The sequence below is a fragment of the Palaemon carinicauda genome, chromosome 5, assembly GCF_036898095.1.
Source record: "Palaemon carinicauda isolate YSFRI2023 chromosome 5, ASM3689809v2, whole genome shotgun sequence".
Taxonomy (NCBI): Eukaryota; Metazoa; Arthropoda; class Malacostraca; order Decapoda; family Palaemonidae; genus Palaemon; species Palaemon carinicauda.
In genome coordinates, this window is record NC_090729.1 from 86,428,994 (window position 1) to 86,446,493 (window position 17,500).

General features: G+C 38.1%; 3 protein-coding genes across 6 annotated transcripts in view; 2 read left to right on the forward strand and 1 right to left on the reverse strand.

The window, feature by feature from the left end:
- Positions 1–5,958: 5,958 nt before the first annotated feature.
- Positions 5,959–10,088, reverse strand: LOC137641361 (KH domain-containing protein 3-like). Of its 4 annotated transcripts, none has more exons than XM_068373836.1 (2): positions 9,973–10,088; positions 5,959–7,410 (listed from the first exon to the last, which is right to left on the reverse strand). In XM_068373836.1, the coding sequence occupies exon 2, from the start codon at positions 6,834–6,836 to the stop codon at positions 6,147–6,149; it is 690 nt and encodes a 229-aa protein (XP_068229937.1). In that variant the 5' UTR covers positions 6,837–7,410; positions 9,973–10,088; the 3' UTR covers positions 5,959–6,146. The 4 variants fall into 4 exon arrangements, with proteins under 4 accessions (XP_068229937.1, XP_068229939.1, XP_068229940.1 ...); XM_068373838.1 differs by having other exon boundaries at positions 9,988–10,041; XM_068373839.1 differs by having other exon boundaries at positions 9,992–10,040.
- A 391-nt stretch (positions 10,089–10,479) lies between these two features.
- The window catches only part of LOC137641363 (zonadhesin-like), a 178,021-nt gene continuing 171,000 nt past the window's right edge, over positions 10,480–17,500 (forward strand). The window contains exon 1 of the mRNA XM_068373840.1: positions 10,480–10,644. The gene's annotated coding sequence lies outside the window, so the exon portion shown is untranslated. The remainder of the gene's footprint in view (positions 10,645–17,500) is intronic.
- LOC137641360 (KH domain-containing protein 3-like) lies at positions 10,520–14,238 on the forward strand. Its single transcript, XM_068373835.1, has 2 exons — positions 10,520–10,663; positions 12,115–14,238. Exon 2 carries the CDS (start codon positions 12,386–12,388, stop codon positions 13,562–13,564), a length of 1,179 nt encoding a protein of 392 aa, XP_068229936.1. The 5' UTR covers positions 10,520–10,663; positions 12,115–12,385; the 3' UTR covers positions 13,565–14,238.

Here is a 17,500-nt window from a genome sequence, read left to right on the forward strand (position 1 = left end):
GCTTGTATCTGCGCTCTTCCCTCGCACTAAAAAGAACCTGAATGATCATGTCTCCGGTTTTGCTCTGAACTTTGTCTGTCCCTCGAACATGCCATGTCCTGTTGCCTTGCCGTTTTGTATATAAAGAAGAGTGTTCCTTAATATATAACTCAGTCGTTTCCAATCTGCCTTTGAGTTCACACCCTCTCTCGGCATTGTCACATTGGTGACCCCGGAGTGACGTGCAGGATGTCCTACAAGCTTGATACTCTGGATCCTGTCGTTGGGCTTCAGCCAGGGCGTTGTAATTCAATCCCAGTTGAACGGCAGCCAACGTGTTTCTTGACAGGGCATCGGCAACGGGATTCATTTTCCCAGGGACGTATTGGAGGGTGCAATTGTATTCAGCCACGGCGGAGAGATGTCGGCGTTGACGGGCGGACCAGGCGTCAGACTGTCGAGTGAAGGCGTGCACCAGAGGCATGTGGTCTGTGCGAATGACGAAGGGCGTACCTTCTAAGAAATGGCGAAAGTGACGGATAGCCAAGTGCACCGCCAGCAATTCTCGATCGAAGGTAGAATAACCCGATTCTGCCTTGGACAGTTTTCTGCTGAAGAAGGCCAATGGGCGGGGCGAGCCTTTGACCACCTGCTCGAGTACTGCACCAATAGCGACGTCGCTGGCATCGGTGGAGAGAAGGAGAGGGGCGTGTGGGATAGGAAAAGTGAGAGCCGCAGCAGTTGATAGGGCCTTCTTTGCATTGCAGAAGGCTGCTTCTTGAAGGGGACCCCACTTCAAGTCTTTTGGCTTTCCCTTGAGGGAGGCGTAGAGGGGAGCAAGAGTGGCGGCAATGGCTGGCAGAAAACGGTGATAATAGTTGATCATGCCCAAGAATTCCTGCAGAGCTTTGACGGTCGAGGGCGTGGGGAAATTCTGAACGGCTGCTACCTTCTCAGGGAGGGGATGGACTCCTTCAGGAGTGATACGGTGCCCTAAGAACGACACTTCGTTGGCGCCAAAGGTACACTCTTCTTTATATACAAAACGGCAAGGCAACAGGACATGGCATGTTCGAGGGACAGACAAAGTTCAGAGCAAAACCGGAGACATGATCATTCAGGTTCTTTTTAGTGCGAGGGAAGAGCGCAGATACAAGCATGATATATACAATAGGAATTATGTACAATTGTGTGACACACGGTTGGTACATGGCTCCCCCTCTAAAAATGACATACTGAACATGTTAAATAGGTGCCCTGAATCTGGAGAGGTAGTAGTAACAACTGCGCCGATGAGCAGCAGTGAGTGGCTGTAGAAGTCGTTGGTTGGGGTGCGAGCAAGTGGTGGATGATGGTTGGCTGTGTTGCCGCTCCGGCTCGTCACGGGGTAGGCGAGTGTGTCCTACGGCATTCATAGGCGTGTGTGTCCTACGGCATTCATAGGCGAGTGTGTTCTACGGCATTCATAGGCGTGTGTCCTACGGCATTCATAGGCGAGTGTGTCCTACGGCATTCATAGGCGTGTGTGTCCTATGGCATTCATAGGCGTGTGTCCTACGGCAATCACGTCAGCTTCGGTTGAAGTTGAATAGATGTCCTCTTCGTCACGAGTGGAGGCGTTGATGGAGGTTTGAAAGTCATGAAGTGGGTTCACCTCACGAGGAGAGCCGTCTGCGGCAGGTTGCAGGCGAGTGATACTGCTCATTTTCCCGAGGGTGAGCGAAGCCCTTTGGTCCCCCAACGGTTGATGAGAGAGCTGAAAAGGCGTTGCTATACGGGCGGCTGGCGACGACGAGTACTGCTGCAGAAGGTATGCGTTGACGGCGTCATAGTAACGGTGAGAGGTGTAGGGGGGATGGGGAGGCGGGAGGAGCGAGTCACTCCGGGGTCACCAATGTGACAATGCCGAGAGAGGGTGTGAACTCAAAGGCAGATTGGAAACGACTGAGTTATATATTAAGGAACACTCTTCTTTATATACAAAACGGCAAGGCAACAGGACATGGCATGTTCGAGAGACAGACAAAGTTCAGAGGAAAACCGGAGACATGATCATTCAGGTTCTTTTTAGTGCGAGGGAAGAGCGCAGATACAAGCATAATATATACAATAGGAATTATGTACAATTGTGTGACACACGGTTGGTACAGTACTGTAGACTATATCCACAAACTATATGCTCTACGTGGCGTACTGTAGATGATATCGAAGTACTTTACGGCACCTAGTCACATTATCATATGTCTTGTCCATTTAGCTGTCCAACTTCTTTGATTTAATAATAATAATAATAATAATAATAACGTCACAAGGAGCATATTATCCTTTGACAGCTGAGACTGGTTCTGAGATTTGAATTAATTTATTTCAATTTCAGAGTTAGAGGGGTGACCCTAGTTCGACTTATTTTGACAACAATTTTTTTTTTTTATAACAATTTGGTTATTTATATATTTTCCAATATAAAAGAATTCTTTCAAATCAATAACCTACTTCATATAAGTTGTTTACATTTAGGCGCCTATTATCTGGAAATATCTGTAAACTATTGTTTACAATTGGGCAATTGTTGCTAGTTAGGAACTCAAATGAGAACTGGTTCACACTAATGATGAAAACTAGTTTGTAGTGCTTTCTGTGGAAGAACTACTTCTTACCACGAATAACAACAATCGATCAAGACCTTATATTACACAGCAGTGTTTTCCAATCTCTCTCTCTCTCTCTCTCTCTCTCTCTCTCTCTCTCTCTCTCTCTCTCTCTCTCGGAATAGCATACATGTATCGTTGCATTTCTCCTCAAATAGATTAAATGTATGTAACATGCAACATTTACGGTTTATATATATATATATAAATATATATATATATATATATATATATATATATATATATATAGATATATATATAAATATATAATGTGTGTATATATGTACAGTATATATATATATATATATATATATATATATATATATATATATATATATATATATATATATACATACATATATACATATATATTTATGTATATATATATATATATATATATATATATATATATATATATATATATATATGTATCCCTTGCTGAGTAGGGATACCTTAGTATGGTTTAAGGGTTTGCGTGTCGCCATTATCAGCAAAGCTATACTGGTTTGAGCTACCAATACTAGGTTGGTTTGCTGTAAGCAATCAGCCTAAAGTCTCACATCATCACCAATCCGCAATGGGAAGCGTTGGGATGAAAATGGCCCAACCATCGACAGAACGAAGGACATGTCTGAGGCCTTTGTCATGCAGTGGGCTATAAACGGCTGTATTTGCTCATATATATATATATATATATATATATATATATATATATATATATATATATATATATATATATATATATATACTCATATATATAAATTTATATGTATATATATCATATATATATTTATTATATACATCTGTGGTTGTGTGTGTGCGTGCGTGCGTGCATGTGGGTTTATAAAACCGTAGTGACAATATACAGCTAATAACAGGAAAACTTCCAGACAAAAGTAAAAAATGACTGCAGGGATCCCACACAAGTTGTTTAACGTTTATCTCGTCATGATTAAATATATTTACTAGAAAACAATAAAACCTAAGTAGCTGTTTCTAGATTGTCCATTTCTTCTACAGATTTTCGAAAAGGGGAAGGCATTCAAGAAGGCTATTTAGGCATTTATAGTGAGTCGTTTGCAATATCAACTATAGTCAATTCTTTTTAAGGAATTGCATTTGCACTGACTTGCAGCGGTGCCCTTTTAGCTTGGAAAAGTTTCCTGCTATCTGATTGGTTAGAATTATCTTATCCAGTCATTCAGCGATCAGGAAACTTTTCCAAGCTAAAAGGGCAGCCCTGCGAGCCGGTGCAAATGTGCATCACTAAAAAGAATTGACTATAGAATAAAGCGGAGATTTCCGCTGCCGAAGCCTTTTTCTCGACCTGTTGCTCGACCTTGACCTTGACCTTTGGCCGTAACATGTATTAATTGGCGGGGATTTTCATACACTCAAATATGAACCAAGTTTGAAGTTCCTTCGGGAACGATGTCCAAACTTATGGCTGATCACGTGATTGGTCATTTTGCTTGACCGTGATCTTGACCTTGACTTTCTAGAATTTCATCATTCATAGCTTTTTTACCTAGTAGTTAATCCATGCAATTTTCATTACGATTAAAGCAGTTCACAAAAGAAAAAACACGTAAACAAACACACACAAACAGGGAGTAAAACAACTTCCTTCGAAATTCATTGGGGGAGGTAAATTTAGTATATGGAAAAATACAAGCAAAGGTTTATTATTTTTATGCACATCATGTACAAACATATATTGGATATTCAACAAAATTGATTTATAGGTTTTATTATGACTTACCAGATTGAAACCAGGTATAGGGGAATTTTACCTGATCCACACTAGGTATGAGTGAAAATTACTTGATGAACGCTAGATATGAGTAAATCTTACCTGATTGACGCTAGGTATGATGGAATATAATCTTATTCTCACTATATATGAGTGAATATTACCTGATTGACTCATATCTAGCCTTCATCAGGTAATATTCGCTTACACCTCGTGTCAATAAGGTAATTTCACTGATGCCTACTGTCAATCAGGTCTATATTCGGGAGATGCAATTTAGGCAAAGCGAATAGCATCATCTGCATATGCAACAAACTAGTTTTCTTGGCTGAAACACATTATGAATATATAGTATTAAAAGTAATGGGTCCACAATATATTTCTGTTAAATATTAGAATTTATGTTCCTTTAATCACTCTGGTGCACATCAACACCTATTCTCTGCAATCTATTACTTAAAAATTCAATAATGTTGCTTAGGAAACACCCACCTACTCCCATCTGAAGTTTAAAAGTAAGGACCTCATGATTAATAGTGTTAAAGGCAGCACTGGAATTAAGCCCAACCATGCGAACTTCCTGGCCACAATCAAGGGATTTTTCCTTGCACATCTCGCTCTTAGTAAGAGTGAAGTATAGTAAGACAGATTTTTCTAGCATCTGAGGAAGTACACCCGGTCACACCCTTACTGGGCGGCGAATTCCTGTGTGTAGCTCCACCCACCTCCTATGCCATCACTCCTGCACCAGGTGTGACAAACACAAATCCTTTCGAGGGCCAATTATACACTTTGTTAACAGTTTTAAGGCCATATTTGATATTTTCTTTGTAAGACTTCAGACATTTTATTTTGTTGATCATTCTGGTTTTACCAAAATTAAGTCATTTGGAACAGTAAACTCTTAAAGAAGACTAATTTTCTTGATCAAATTCATTAGCCAAGTTATGATGTTGGAAAACAGTCTAATACTCTTGATGTTAAAATAAGATTAATTTTGTGAAGACAGATTTATTTAAGAAAAACATTACAATAAGACAAATAAAAGGCATACATGCCAGAGTCATACAAAATTAGAGATTGTAATAACCACAATTTTAAAAGAAATTTCCTAAAAATACATGCATAACACACTAACAATGAAATATTCAGGTTAGGTCAAGAAATTACTTCATTAAGTTGTTAACCATAGTGAAATTCTAATGAAGCAGCATAAAAAATATAAATGTCGTTAACAGTCTGCATGATTGAAAAACGTATTTTAAGCCCTAAAAATATTACCCATATAGGGCTATATGAAACAAATATAACTAGCCTTCAACAAAGAAGATATTAAGACAATTGAGTATTTAAAACATTCCATTAGTTTGATCAAATAATTAAAGAAAAAAAAAAGTCTCAAATTAGACATTCAGGATTATGTCAATCAAAAACAGAATCTAAACCTTTAGAGATTTAAAATATTAAAAGAGAATTAAAAATTTGAAACATTCCATTGGTTGATCAAATAAATTTGAGAAACCTTACGCTAAAGCATCTGTCACTACAACTTTTTTTTAATTTTTTTTTCTTGTGGGGCAGCCAAGGTAAGAAACCCCCATACGTAATGCATGTAAGCTGTCGACAGCCTCAGCCTTCATCGAGCAATTTCTAAGCATCGCTGATCATTTGATAGGGTAAAGGCAGCAGATTAGCCAGATCCCTGAGGCATTGTGGCACAAAAGTGTAGGGCTCAGTCATTAAAAGTTCGGACTTAATTGATTCTTCTACCTTCTTCCAGCGAACACGGACCTCCTTAACCGGAGCTTTGCCTCCACTTCCGGGACACATTCTTCGTGTTCAACCACCACTTCCGGGACACATTCTTCGTCCTCAATAATAACATAACTCAGCTCGATAGGGTCTTCTTCGGTCCCCGCATGGTCTTGCTCAATAGGGACTTCCTGGTTCCCTGCATTGTCTTGCTCAATAGGGACTTCCTGGTTCCCTGCATTGTCTTGCTCAATAGGGACTTCCTGGTTCCCTGCATTGTCTTGCTCAATATGGACTTCCTGGTTCCCTGCATTGTCTCGCTCAATAGGGACTTCCTGGTTCCCTGCATTGTCTTGCTCCATAGGGACTTCCTGGTTCCCTGCATTGTCTTGCTCCATAGGGACTTCCTGCGTTCCTACATCCTGCTCAATAGGGACTTCCTGCGTTCCTACACAATCTTGCTCAATAAGGACTTCCTGTGTCCCTACATTGGCTTGCTCAATAGAGACTTCCTGGGTCCCCGCATTGTCTTCCTCAATAGACACTTCTTTGATCCTCGCAACACCCAATTCATCCAAAAATATTTCCTCTTTCACTGGATTGCTCGGATCTACCAGAGCATCTTTGAGGTCCTCGAATGCTGGAAGCGTCAGACTATCCTGCACGAACATTTTGGCATCAAATAACTGAGCATCAGGGTTCATGTGCTCTCATGAATCCTAGCACATCCATGTAAACCTTAATTGTATTTTTCTCGGGATCCCACCTCAAGGTAGCGCTCCTATTGGTCAATGCAGGCCTCGGTCGTTTTAAACTGAAACGTTCCAAGACGAAGTCGCCGAGTTCTTGTTCGTTACGCTCGCCAACATCGATTGCTGCAAGAGACTCCTTCTCATTTTGGCCCGTTAAAGTACTGGGGGATGTATCGTCCGTCGAAATACTGGGGGATGTATCGTCCGTCGAAATACTGGGGGATGTATCGTCCGTCGAAATACTGGGGGATGTATCGTCCGTTGAAATACTGGGGGATGTATCGTCCGTCGAAATACTGGGGGATGTATCGTCCGTCGAAATACTGGGGGATGTATCGTCCGTCGAAATACTGGGGGATGTATCGTCCGTCGAAATACTGGGGGATGTATCGTCCGTCAAAATACTGGGGAACGTATCTTCCGTCGAAATACTGGGGAACGTATCCTCCGTCGAAATACTGGGGAACATATAGACCGTCGACGTATCTGTATCGTCAGTAGACGTACCAGGGGGCGCATCGTTCCTCTGAGTATGAGATATTAGTTATAAAATTAATTGTATCAACTTAAACTAATTAATGTATGCATCCTATATACTGATTTTTTTTTACTTAGAGAAATGATAAAAGCAATTAAAATAAAAAAAGATAAAGAAGAATAAAGACAATACTAACAATAGGAATAAAAATATTTAACACATAACTTTATATATAAATCTATATATATATATATATATATATATATATATATATATATATATATATATATATATATATATATATATATATACTCACTCACTCACTCCACTGGCTGCGGGCCTCCATGGCTCTTTGCCGCCGCTACAAGAAGCTTCCAACGACCAGGGTCCTGCGCAAAATCCCACCAATCCCCCGGATCATCCACTCCAAGCTTTGTCGTGTCCCTTTTTATATTATCAGACCATCTCATACGGGGTCTTCCTGGAGGTCGTCTGCCCTCTGGTTGTCCTCTAGTAATCTGGCTTATCAGTCTATCCTCATCGGTCCTGGCCACATGTCCTGCCCCCCTCAGTCTCTGTGCCATAATTGTGCTTGTTATCAGGGGTACTTCTGTCATTTCTCTCAGTTCATTGTTATGCCTTCTTCTCCATTGCCCCATCTCCACATCAAAGACCGGTCCACATATCCTTCTCAAGATTCCGTTTTCAAACACTTCCAACCTTCGTTCCAGATCCCTTGTCAGCCTCCAGGTTTCACAGCCATACGTTAACACGGGTCTAATAATAGTTGTATAGGTGTTCACCTTTGTTCTCCTTGATAAGATATTGCTGTTGAGAACTTTGGCTAAAGCCCAACCACATCTGGCTGCCGCTGCTATTCTTAATTTGACCTCTTCCTCTACTCTATTTTCAACAGTAACTGTTGAGCCAAGGTATTTGAAACTCTCAACAGCTTCCAACTCCATGTTTCCACACCTGATGTTACCCAGTATCCTCTCTTGCCTTGGAACTTTCAAGATTTTGGTTTTAGACTCATTTCTTTCCAGGCCAACTCGATTTGCAACTTCTCTAAAAATTCTTATTTTTCTATCAATTTCTTGGATACTTTCACCACAAAAGTCAATATCATCAGCATAAGCTAATCTATCACACATAGTACCCCCAAGGTGTACTCCATCACCCTGTGGTGTTTGTCTCATGACCCATTCCAGCACTAGGTTAAAAAGAATCGTAGACAGTGCACATCCTTGCTTTAAACCACTATCAACTTCAAAGGGATCTGTTACTTCCCCTCCAATCCGTACTCTGCCTCTCATATTTCTATAACACATTTTTATTAGGCGTATAAGTTTCTCTGGTATTCTGAACTCTCTAAGTATTCTCCATAGCGCCTCTCGTTGGATACTGTCATATATATATATATATATATATATATATATATATATATATATATATATATATATATAACATAAATCTATATATATATATATATATATATATATATATATATATATATACATATAAATATATATACATACATATATATATATATATATATATATTGAATATATATAGACATATACACCTATATATATACACATGTGAAATAATTAAGAAATTATATATACATATACACATACATATACAGTGGAGAGGAGGATGCAAAGCATTGAGCCACTTGGTAGAAACAAGAGAATAAGGCCTAAGCGGAGATTTATGTAATCAATAAGAGAAGATAGGAGGGCAGTTGGTGTGACAGGAGGATCCAGTGGATTGAAGTAGATGGAGACAGATGATTTAATGTAGCAACCCCTGAATGGGCGAAGGTGAACGAAAATGGAGTCCGAAACATTAAAAATTTCTTCAGAGTAAAATTCTTAGCGTTATTCAAGAAGACAATAAGAGTAAAAACGCCTTAATAATGAATTCTTCAATTAAAATAAGTCAAGATACGAGTAAACAATTGGTTTCAGGAAATGAAAATGACGGTAACACACTTAGTAAGATAAAGAAAGTCTTCGTAGAACCCTAAAATCAGGTAAGATTTGAAAAAAAAAAAAAACAATGATTTCGTGAAAATAAAATGACAGTGTAAGATAAAAGTAATTATCCATAAAAGCTTAAAGTCAGTTAAGATATGAGAAAAACCAATGGTTTCATAAAAATTGAATTATAGTAACACTTAGTTTGAAAAAGATAAAATAATTTCAGTTTGAAAAAGATGAAATAATTTTCCTTAAAGGCAGATAAAATATGATAAAAACTAAGGGTTTCAAGATATTAAATAATCAAATAACAGTAGCAAAGCTTGTACGAGAGATAATCACAGTTTAAGGAAATAAAATACCAATGATTGAGTTCATAAAAAAGTTTAAGAAGTTAAAGATGAAAAACCAATGGCGTCTTAAAACTAAAATTGAATCGACGGCAACATCTAGCATGTAAGAGATAAAAGCACAGTTTAAAAAGATAAGATGGAAAACCAGATTTCATAATCATATATAAGTACAATTAAAATGGCACAGTAACACGCATTCTATTAAAAGCACTTAAATAAAAAGCATCGTTATTTAAAAACAATCTACGTTCTCAAAACCTTTTTTGACAAACTTTCCAAATCCATACAAACATTTTGTCGTCTTGAGCCGTCGCCAGCAACTGATTTTGGATCTCCTCCACTCTCCCAACTACACCTCAGCTCCTCCCTTAGATAGACAGATCCACTATGAGTTGTTTTCGACTGCCAAACTACGGAATGACTTATAAAATTACGGAATTTGTTATGGCCATTACTGGTTTTGTACTTAATGAAACCATCCTCCTTACATGGGTCAATACTCACAGAGATTATTAATTTACTAACATTATTACTAATCAAGTAATTGAAATAAGTGAATCAAGTCCATGATAGTCTCACCGTCTTATTTTAACTATTTTTTTTTATACAGGGTGCTTAAAAAGTATCTCTACGTGGCGTGAAAACACAATGACTTTTTGAACACCCTGTATAAGAACCTCATTTGAACCAACACTGAATTATGTCTGTCAAACTGCAGCCAAGTCGCGATGGTGTCAAAAAATGTCAGAACAGCCGTCAAACGTCATTAAGTACAAACCAGTAATGGCTATGATAAATTCCGTAATTCTATAAGTAGTTCCGTAGTTTGGCAGTCGAAAACAGCTCATAGCGGATCTCATCTATCTAGGGGCGAAGCTGAGGTGTGGTTGGGAAGTGGAGGAGATAAAAAATCAGTTGCTGGCGACGGCTCAAGACGACAAAATGTTTGTATGGATTTGGAAGGTTTGTCATGAACGGTTTTGAGAACTTTATTTATTTATTTTATTTTTTTATTTGAAATACCGATGCTTTTTATTTGGGTTTTTTTTTTCATACAATGCGTGATACTGTTCCATTTTAATTTTGCTTGAATCTGTTTATGAAATCTGGTTTTTCATCTTATCTTTTTAAAATTTGCTTTTATCTTTTACATGCTAGATTTTAATGTCGCTTTAATTTTACTTACAAGACCCCATTCTATTTTTATCTTGATCTTCTTAAACTTTTTTTTATGAACTTTGATTTTCATATCTCTTAAAACTATCTTTTTTATATTGTTTATACTGTCTGTCACTGTTGTTTTGATTTCACTTTCCTTAAACCATTGGTATTTTATTTTCTTAAGCTGTGATTATCTCTTTCATACAAGATGTACTGTTATTTGAGTATTTAACATTTTGAAACCCTTGTGTTTTTCTCATATTTTATCTTCCTTTTAGGAAAATTATTTTAACTTTTTCATACTAAGTGTAACTGTTATTTTATTTTAATGAAACTATTGGTTTTTCTCATATCTTATCTGACTTTAAGGTTTTATGGACAATTACTTTTATCTTGCACTGTCAATTTATTTTCATGAAATCATGGTTTTTTTTTTTTTCAAATCTTACCAGATTTTAGGGTGCTATTAAGAATTACTTTATCATACTAAGTGTGTTACTGTCATTTTCATGTTCTGAAACCATTGGTTTTCTCATGTCTTGACTGATTTTAATATTTTTTTTTCTGAAAAATTGATTATTAAGACGTTTCTACTGTCTCCTTGAATAACGCTGAGAATTTTACACTAAAGAAAGTTTTTACTCTATTTCGGACTCCATTTTCGTTCACCTTCGCCCATTCAGGGGTTGCTACAGTAGATCATCTGTCTCCATCTACTTCAATCCAGTGGATCCTCCTGTCACACCAACTGCCCTTCTATTTTCTCTTATTGATTCCATAAATCTCCGCTTAGGCCTTCCTCTCTCGTGCTACTTCCTGGTGGTTCATTGCTTTGCATCTTCTTCTCCACTCCTCTCCACATACCCTCTCTTCTACTGGTTATTTATGTATGTATTATATATACATATATGTGTATATGTATGTATATGTATATATATTTGTATGTATATATATATATATATATATATATATATATATATATATATGTGTGTGTATATGTATGTATGTATATGTATGTATGTATATGTATGTATACATTAATAAATTAGTGTTAATTATTTTTATTCCTATTGTTACTATAGTCTTTATTCTTATATAACTTTTTATTTTTGTTATTTTGATTTTTTTTATTTCTCATAAAGTAAAAAAATTAATTCGTAATATGAGATGAATCCATTAATTCACAGTACCGTTAATCCCATTATTTGTTTAAATTGATACAATTAATTTTATAACCAATATCTCTTACTCAGACGAACACTGTTCCAAAAACCCCTTCGATTGACACCGTAGTGTCTGCAGATGATACACCCCCCTCTATGTCTATTGACAATACGCTCTCCAGTACGTCGACGGATGATACACTATTCGGTACATCAACGGATGATACACTATTTGGTACGTCGACGGATGATACACTATTTGGTACGTCGACGGATGATACACTCTCCAGTATGTCGATGGACAATACGCTCCCCAGTATTTCGACGGACGATACATCCCCCAGTTCGTTGACGGGCCAAAATGAACAAGTCTCTTCCAGCAATCGATGTTGGCGAGCGTAACGAACAAGAACTCGGCTACTTCGTCTTGGAACGCTTCAGTTTAAAACAACCGAGGCCTACACTGACCAATAGGAGCGCTACCTTGAGGTGGGATCCGGAGAAAAATACAATTAAGGTTTACGTGGATGTGCTAGGATTCATGAGAGAGCACATGAACCCTGATGCTCAGTTATTTGATGCCAAAATGTTCGTGCAAGATAGTCTGACACCTCCAGCATTCGAGGACCTCAAAGATGCTCTAGTGGATCCGAGCAATCCAGTGAAAGAGGATATATTTTTGGATGAATTGGGTGTTGCGAGGATCAAAGAAGTGTCTATTGAGCCAGGCAATGCGGGGACTCAGGAAGTCCCTATTGAGCAAGATATTGTTGGGACCCAGGAAGTCCCTATTGAGCAAGATATTGTTGGGACCCAGGAAGTCCCTATTGAGCAAGACGATGCGGGGACCCAGGAAATCCCTATTGAGCAAGACGATGTGGGGACCCAGGAAGTCCCTATTGAGCAAGACGATGCGGGGACCCAGGAAGTCCCTATTGAGCAAGACGATAAGGGGACCCAGGAAGTCCCTATTGAGCAAGACGATAAGGGGACCCAGGAAGTCCCTATCGTGGAAGACGATAAGGGGACCCAGGAAGTCCCTATCGTGGAAGACGATAAGGGGACCCAGGAAGTCCCTATCGTGGAAGACGATAAGGGGACCCAGGAGGTCCCTATCGTGGAAGACGATAAGGGGACCCAGGAAGTCCCTATCGAGGAAGACGATAAGGGGACCCAGGAAGTCCCTATCGAGGAAGACGATAAGGGGACCCAGGAAGTCCCTATTGAGCAAGACGATATGGGGACACAAGAAGTCCCTATTGATCAAGACTATGTGGGGACCGAAGACGACCCTATCGAGCTGGGTTATGTTATGGTTGAGCACGAAGATTGTGTCCCGGAGGCGGAAGTGGTGGACACAAAGCCTCCGGTTAAGGAGGTCAGTGTTTGGTTAGATGTCGATGAAATCCAGAGGGAAATGGAGGAATCAATTAGGACCAAAAAGGTGATGGGAGAGATTCTCATGGCCATGATTGAGCCCCACACTTTTGTGATACAATGCCTCAGACCTCCGAATAAACTGCTGCCTCTGATCGATTAAGATATTGAAGATGCACAGAAATTACTCGATGAGGACTAAATGAGGTTGTCGACAGCTTACATGCATTATGTATGGGGGTTTCTTACCTAGGCTGTCCCACAAGAAAAAAGAAAAAAAAGTTGTGGTGACAGATGTTTTAGCATAAGGTTTCTCAAATTTATTTGATCAACTGATGGAATGTTTTAAATTTTTAATTTTCTTTAATATTTTAAATCTCTGAAGGTTTAGATTTTGTTTTTGATTGACATAACCCTGTATGTCTAATTTTGGATTTCTTTCGTTTCTTAGATTTATTTGATCAAACTAATTATTTTTTTTAGATAATTCTTAATATTTTAATCTTTATTGAAGGGTTTTTTTTATATTTGTTTCACATAGCCCTATATGGGTAATATTTTTAGGGCTTAAAATACTTTATTCAATCATGCAGACTGTTAACGACATTTATATTTTTTATGCTGCTTCATTAGAATTTCACTATGTCAGCTTAAAGGTCAAGAATTTAATGTAGTTATTTCTTGACCTAAACTGTATATTTCATTTTTAGTATGTATGTATGCATTTATAGAATATTTTTTTTAAACTATGGATATTATAATCTCTAATTTTGTTAGACTCTTGCATGTATGCCTTTAATTTAATTGTCTTATTTTAATGTTTTTTTTTTTTTTAAATAAATCTGTCATCGCAAAATATAGCTTAATTTAACACAAAGAGTATTAAAAGTATGTTTTGCAACATCATAACTTGGTTAATGAATATCATCATCAAGAAAATTAGTCTTCTTTAAGAGTTTACTGTTGCATTCAATTTCACAAACTTTTTATATTTCTAAAGACACTTGTGACCCTAATTGCAAAGGAACTTTGCTTTGGCGTATAAGCCAATTAAAAACTCGAAGTTTGCACGTTCGAGGAAAACTTCCTCTTAGTAAGCTCAAGATTTTCTAGTAACATCTATGATTTCGTTTGTGAATTTACAAAATATTCTAAGACTTAGGAAAATTTTACTTTTTTGTTGACAGAAAAACTAAAATTTTGATTATTTTTGGTCCTAACAAAGAAATACAAAACCTCAATGTAGGTTTTGCTTGGCGTGACTCTTGAAAAGCTGTACATAAATATTATGCATAAAACTCATTTTTAGAATTTAATAGTTTAATCTAAAATTTTGACTAATTTGGATCCTAACAAACAAATACAAAACCTCAAAAGTTTTGCCTGGCGTGGCTGTTGAAAAGCTGTACATAAATATGCATAAGACCCATTTTTAGAATTTAATAAGAGTTAAATCTTATGTACAGTTGAACAAAGTTTTCCTGACATTCTTCGCTCTGAGGGAGTGCAGAGTAAGCAAACAGATAGTGTAGGGAAGGAGGTGTCAAAATCATAGCACGTGTAGTTCGTGAGGTAAAAATTTATTTTTCAATCAAGAACTGGAGTTGTTATGAGGAAAATTTAACTAAACTGTTAAGATGACCGCAAATGACTTAATTTTGGTAAATCAGGATGATCAACAAAATCAATTTTCTTCAGTCCTACTAAGAAATTACCAAATCTTTGATGGGCCCCCTAAAGACCCTAACTGTGTAATTGGTCCTCGAAAGGATTTGAGTTTGATACTCCTGGTGCAGGAGATATGGCATAGGTGGTGGGTCGAGCTACACACAGGAATTTGCCGCCCAGTAAGCGTGCGACCGGGTGTACTTCCTCAGTTACATGCTAGGAAAAGCTGTGTCATACTATACCTCACTTTTCCTAAGAGTGAGATGTGCAAGGAGAAATTCCTTGATTTTGGCCAGGAAGTTTACATGACTGGGCTTAATTCCAGTGCTGCCTTTAACACTGTTAATCATGAGGTCCTTGTTTTTAAACTTCAGATGGGAGTAGGTGGGTGTTTTCTAAGCAACATTATTGAATTTTTAAATAATAGATTGTAGAGACTAGTAGCTGATATAATCCATAGTGATTAAAGGAACATCTATCTATATACCAAGGCACTTCCCACAATTTTGGTGGGCAGCCGACATCAAACAAATGAAAAAAAGGGAACCTTTCCTCTCCACGTTCCTCCCAGCCTGACTAGGGACTCGACCGAGTTCGGCTGATACTGCTAAGGTGCCACAGCCCACCCTCCCCCGTTATCCACCACAGATGAAGATTCTTAACGCTGAATTCCCCACTGGTGCTACCTCCACGGTCATCCAAGGTGACCAGAAGGAACAGCAAGGCCTACCAGAACTGCATCACAATCACTCGCCATCCTTTCCCATTTCTAGCACGCTCCCTTGCCCCTCTCACATCTATCCTCCTATCACCCAGAGCTTTCTTCACTCCATCCATCCACCCAAACATTGGCCTTCCTCTTGTACTTTCCCATGAACTATTGCATTCATCACCGTCTTTAGCAGACAGCCATCTTCCATTTTCTTAATGTGGCCAAACCACCTCAACACATTCATATCCACTCTAGCTGCTAACTCATTTCTTACACCCGTTTTCACCCGCACTACTTCGTTCGTAACCCTATCTACTCGAGATACACCAGCCTTACTCCTCAGACACTTCATCTCAAACAAATTCAATTTCTGTCTCTCCGTCACTTTCATTCCCCACAACTCCGATCCATACATCACAGCTGGTACCATAACTTTCTCATACAAAACTCTCTTTACATTCATACCTAACCCTTTATTATTTACCACTCCCTTCACTGACCCCAACACTTTGCATTCTTCATACACTTTCACGTACATCTGCTTCCACTCCACCATTTGTTGCAACAACAGACCCCTAGTACTTAAACAGATCTACAGTATTTCCTCAAATAACTCTCCATTCAACATGACATTCAATCTCGCACCACCTTCCCTTCTCATACATCTCATAACCTTATTTTTATCCACTTAACTCCCAACTTCCGTCTTCCACATACCCTTCCAAATTCTGTCACTAATCGGCCAATCTTCTCTTTTGAGTCCGTAACCAGTACAGTATCATCCGCAAACAACAACTGATATACCTCCCATTCCTAATCATTCTCGTCTATCAGTTTGAATCCTTTTAAAGGAACATAAGTTCTAATATTCTCCAGAAAGTGTTTTGGACCCTTTATTTTTCATACTATATATGCATGATGTGTTTCAGCACAAAAAACAAGTTCGTTGTAAATGCAGATGATGCTACTCACTTTGCCTCAATTCCATCTCCTGAATATAGACCTGTGGTTACTGAATCCCTTAATAGAGATCTAGCTAAAATCAATGCATGGTGCAAATTATGGTGATGAAATTGAACCATACAAAAATATAATTAGGATTGTAAGTAGTTTGAGGACAGTGGCTCCTCAACATCCAGATATCTGCATTGATAATGTTTCTTTCACTCTATCCTCATCATCATCTCCTTCTTTGCTTACTGACGCAAAGGGCCTCTGTTAGATTTCACCAGTCGTCTCTTATCTTGAGCTTTTAAATTAATACTTCTCCATTAATCATCTAATTCTAACTTCATAGTCCTCAGCCACGTAGGCCTGGGTTTCCAACTCTTCTTGTGTCTTGTGAAGCCCATTTGAAAGTTTATTGAATTAATCTCTCTTGGGGAGTGCTAAGAGCATGCTCAAACCATCTCCATCTGCCCCTCACCATGATCTCATTTACATATGGCACTCAAGTAATCTCTCTTATAATTTCAATTCTAACCTGTCCTGCCATTTAACTTCCAATATTCTTCTGAGGACCTTTTCTAATCTACAGAATCTGTTGGATATTGTTTTATTGTCATACCACGATTCATGTCCATACTTTAACTCTATACGACTCTTTAAAATTTTAGTTGAGATTCGGTCTGATACTTCTTCAATTGGAGAAAAATTGGCTCATTGAGAAAGTCTTAAGATTCTCAGTAATTGATTATCCCAAGGAAGGGTTTTAATTCT

Excerpts from the sequence above, each read along its gene's own strand:
- LOC137641361 (XM_068373836.1), bottom strand. The coding sequence starts at position 6,836 with ATGAACCCTGATGCTCAGTTATTTGATGCCAAAATGTTCGTGCAGGAT.
- LOC137641360 (XM_068373835.1), top strand. The coding sequence starts at position 12,386 with ATGAACAAGTCTCTTCCAGCAATCGATGTTGGCGAGCGTAACGAACAA.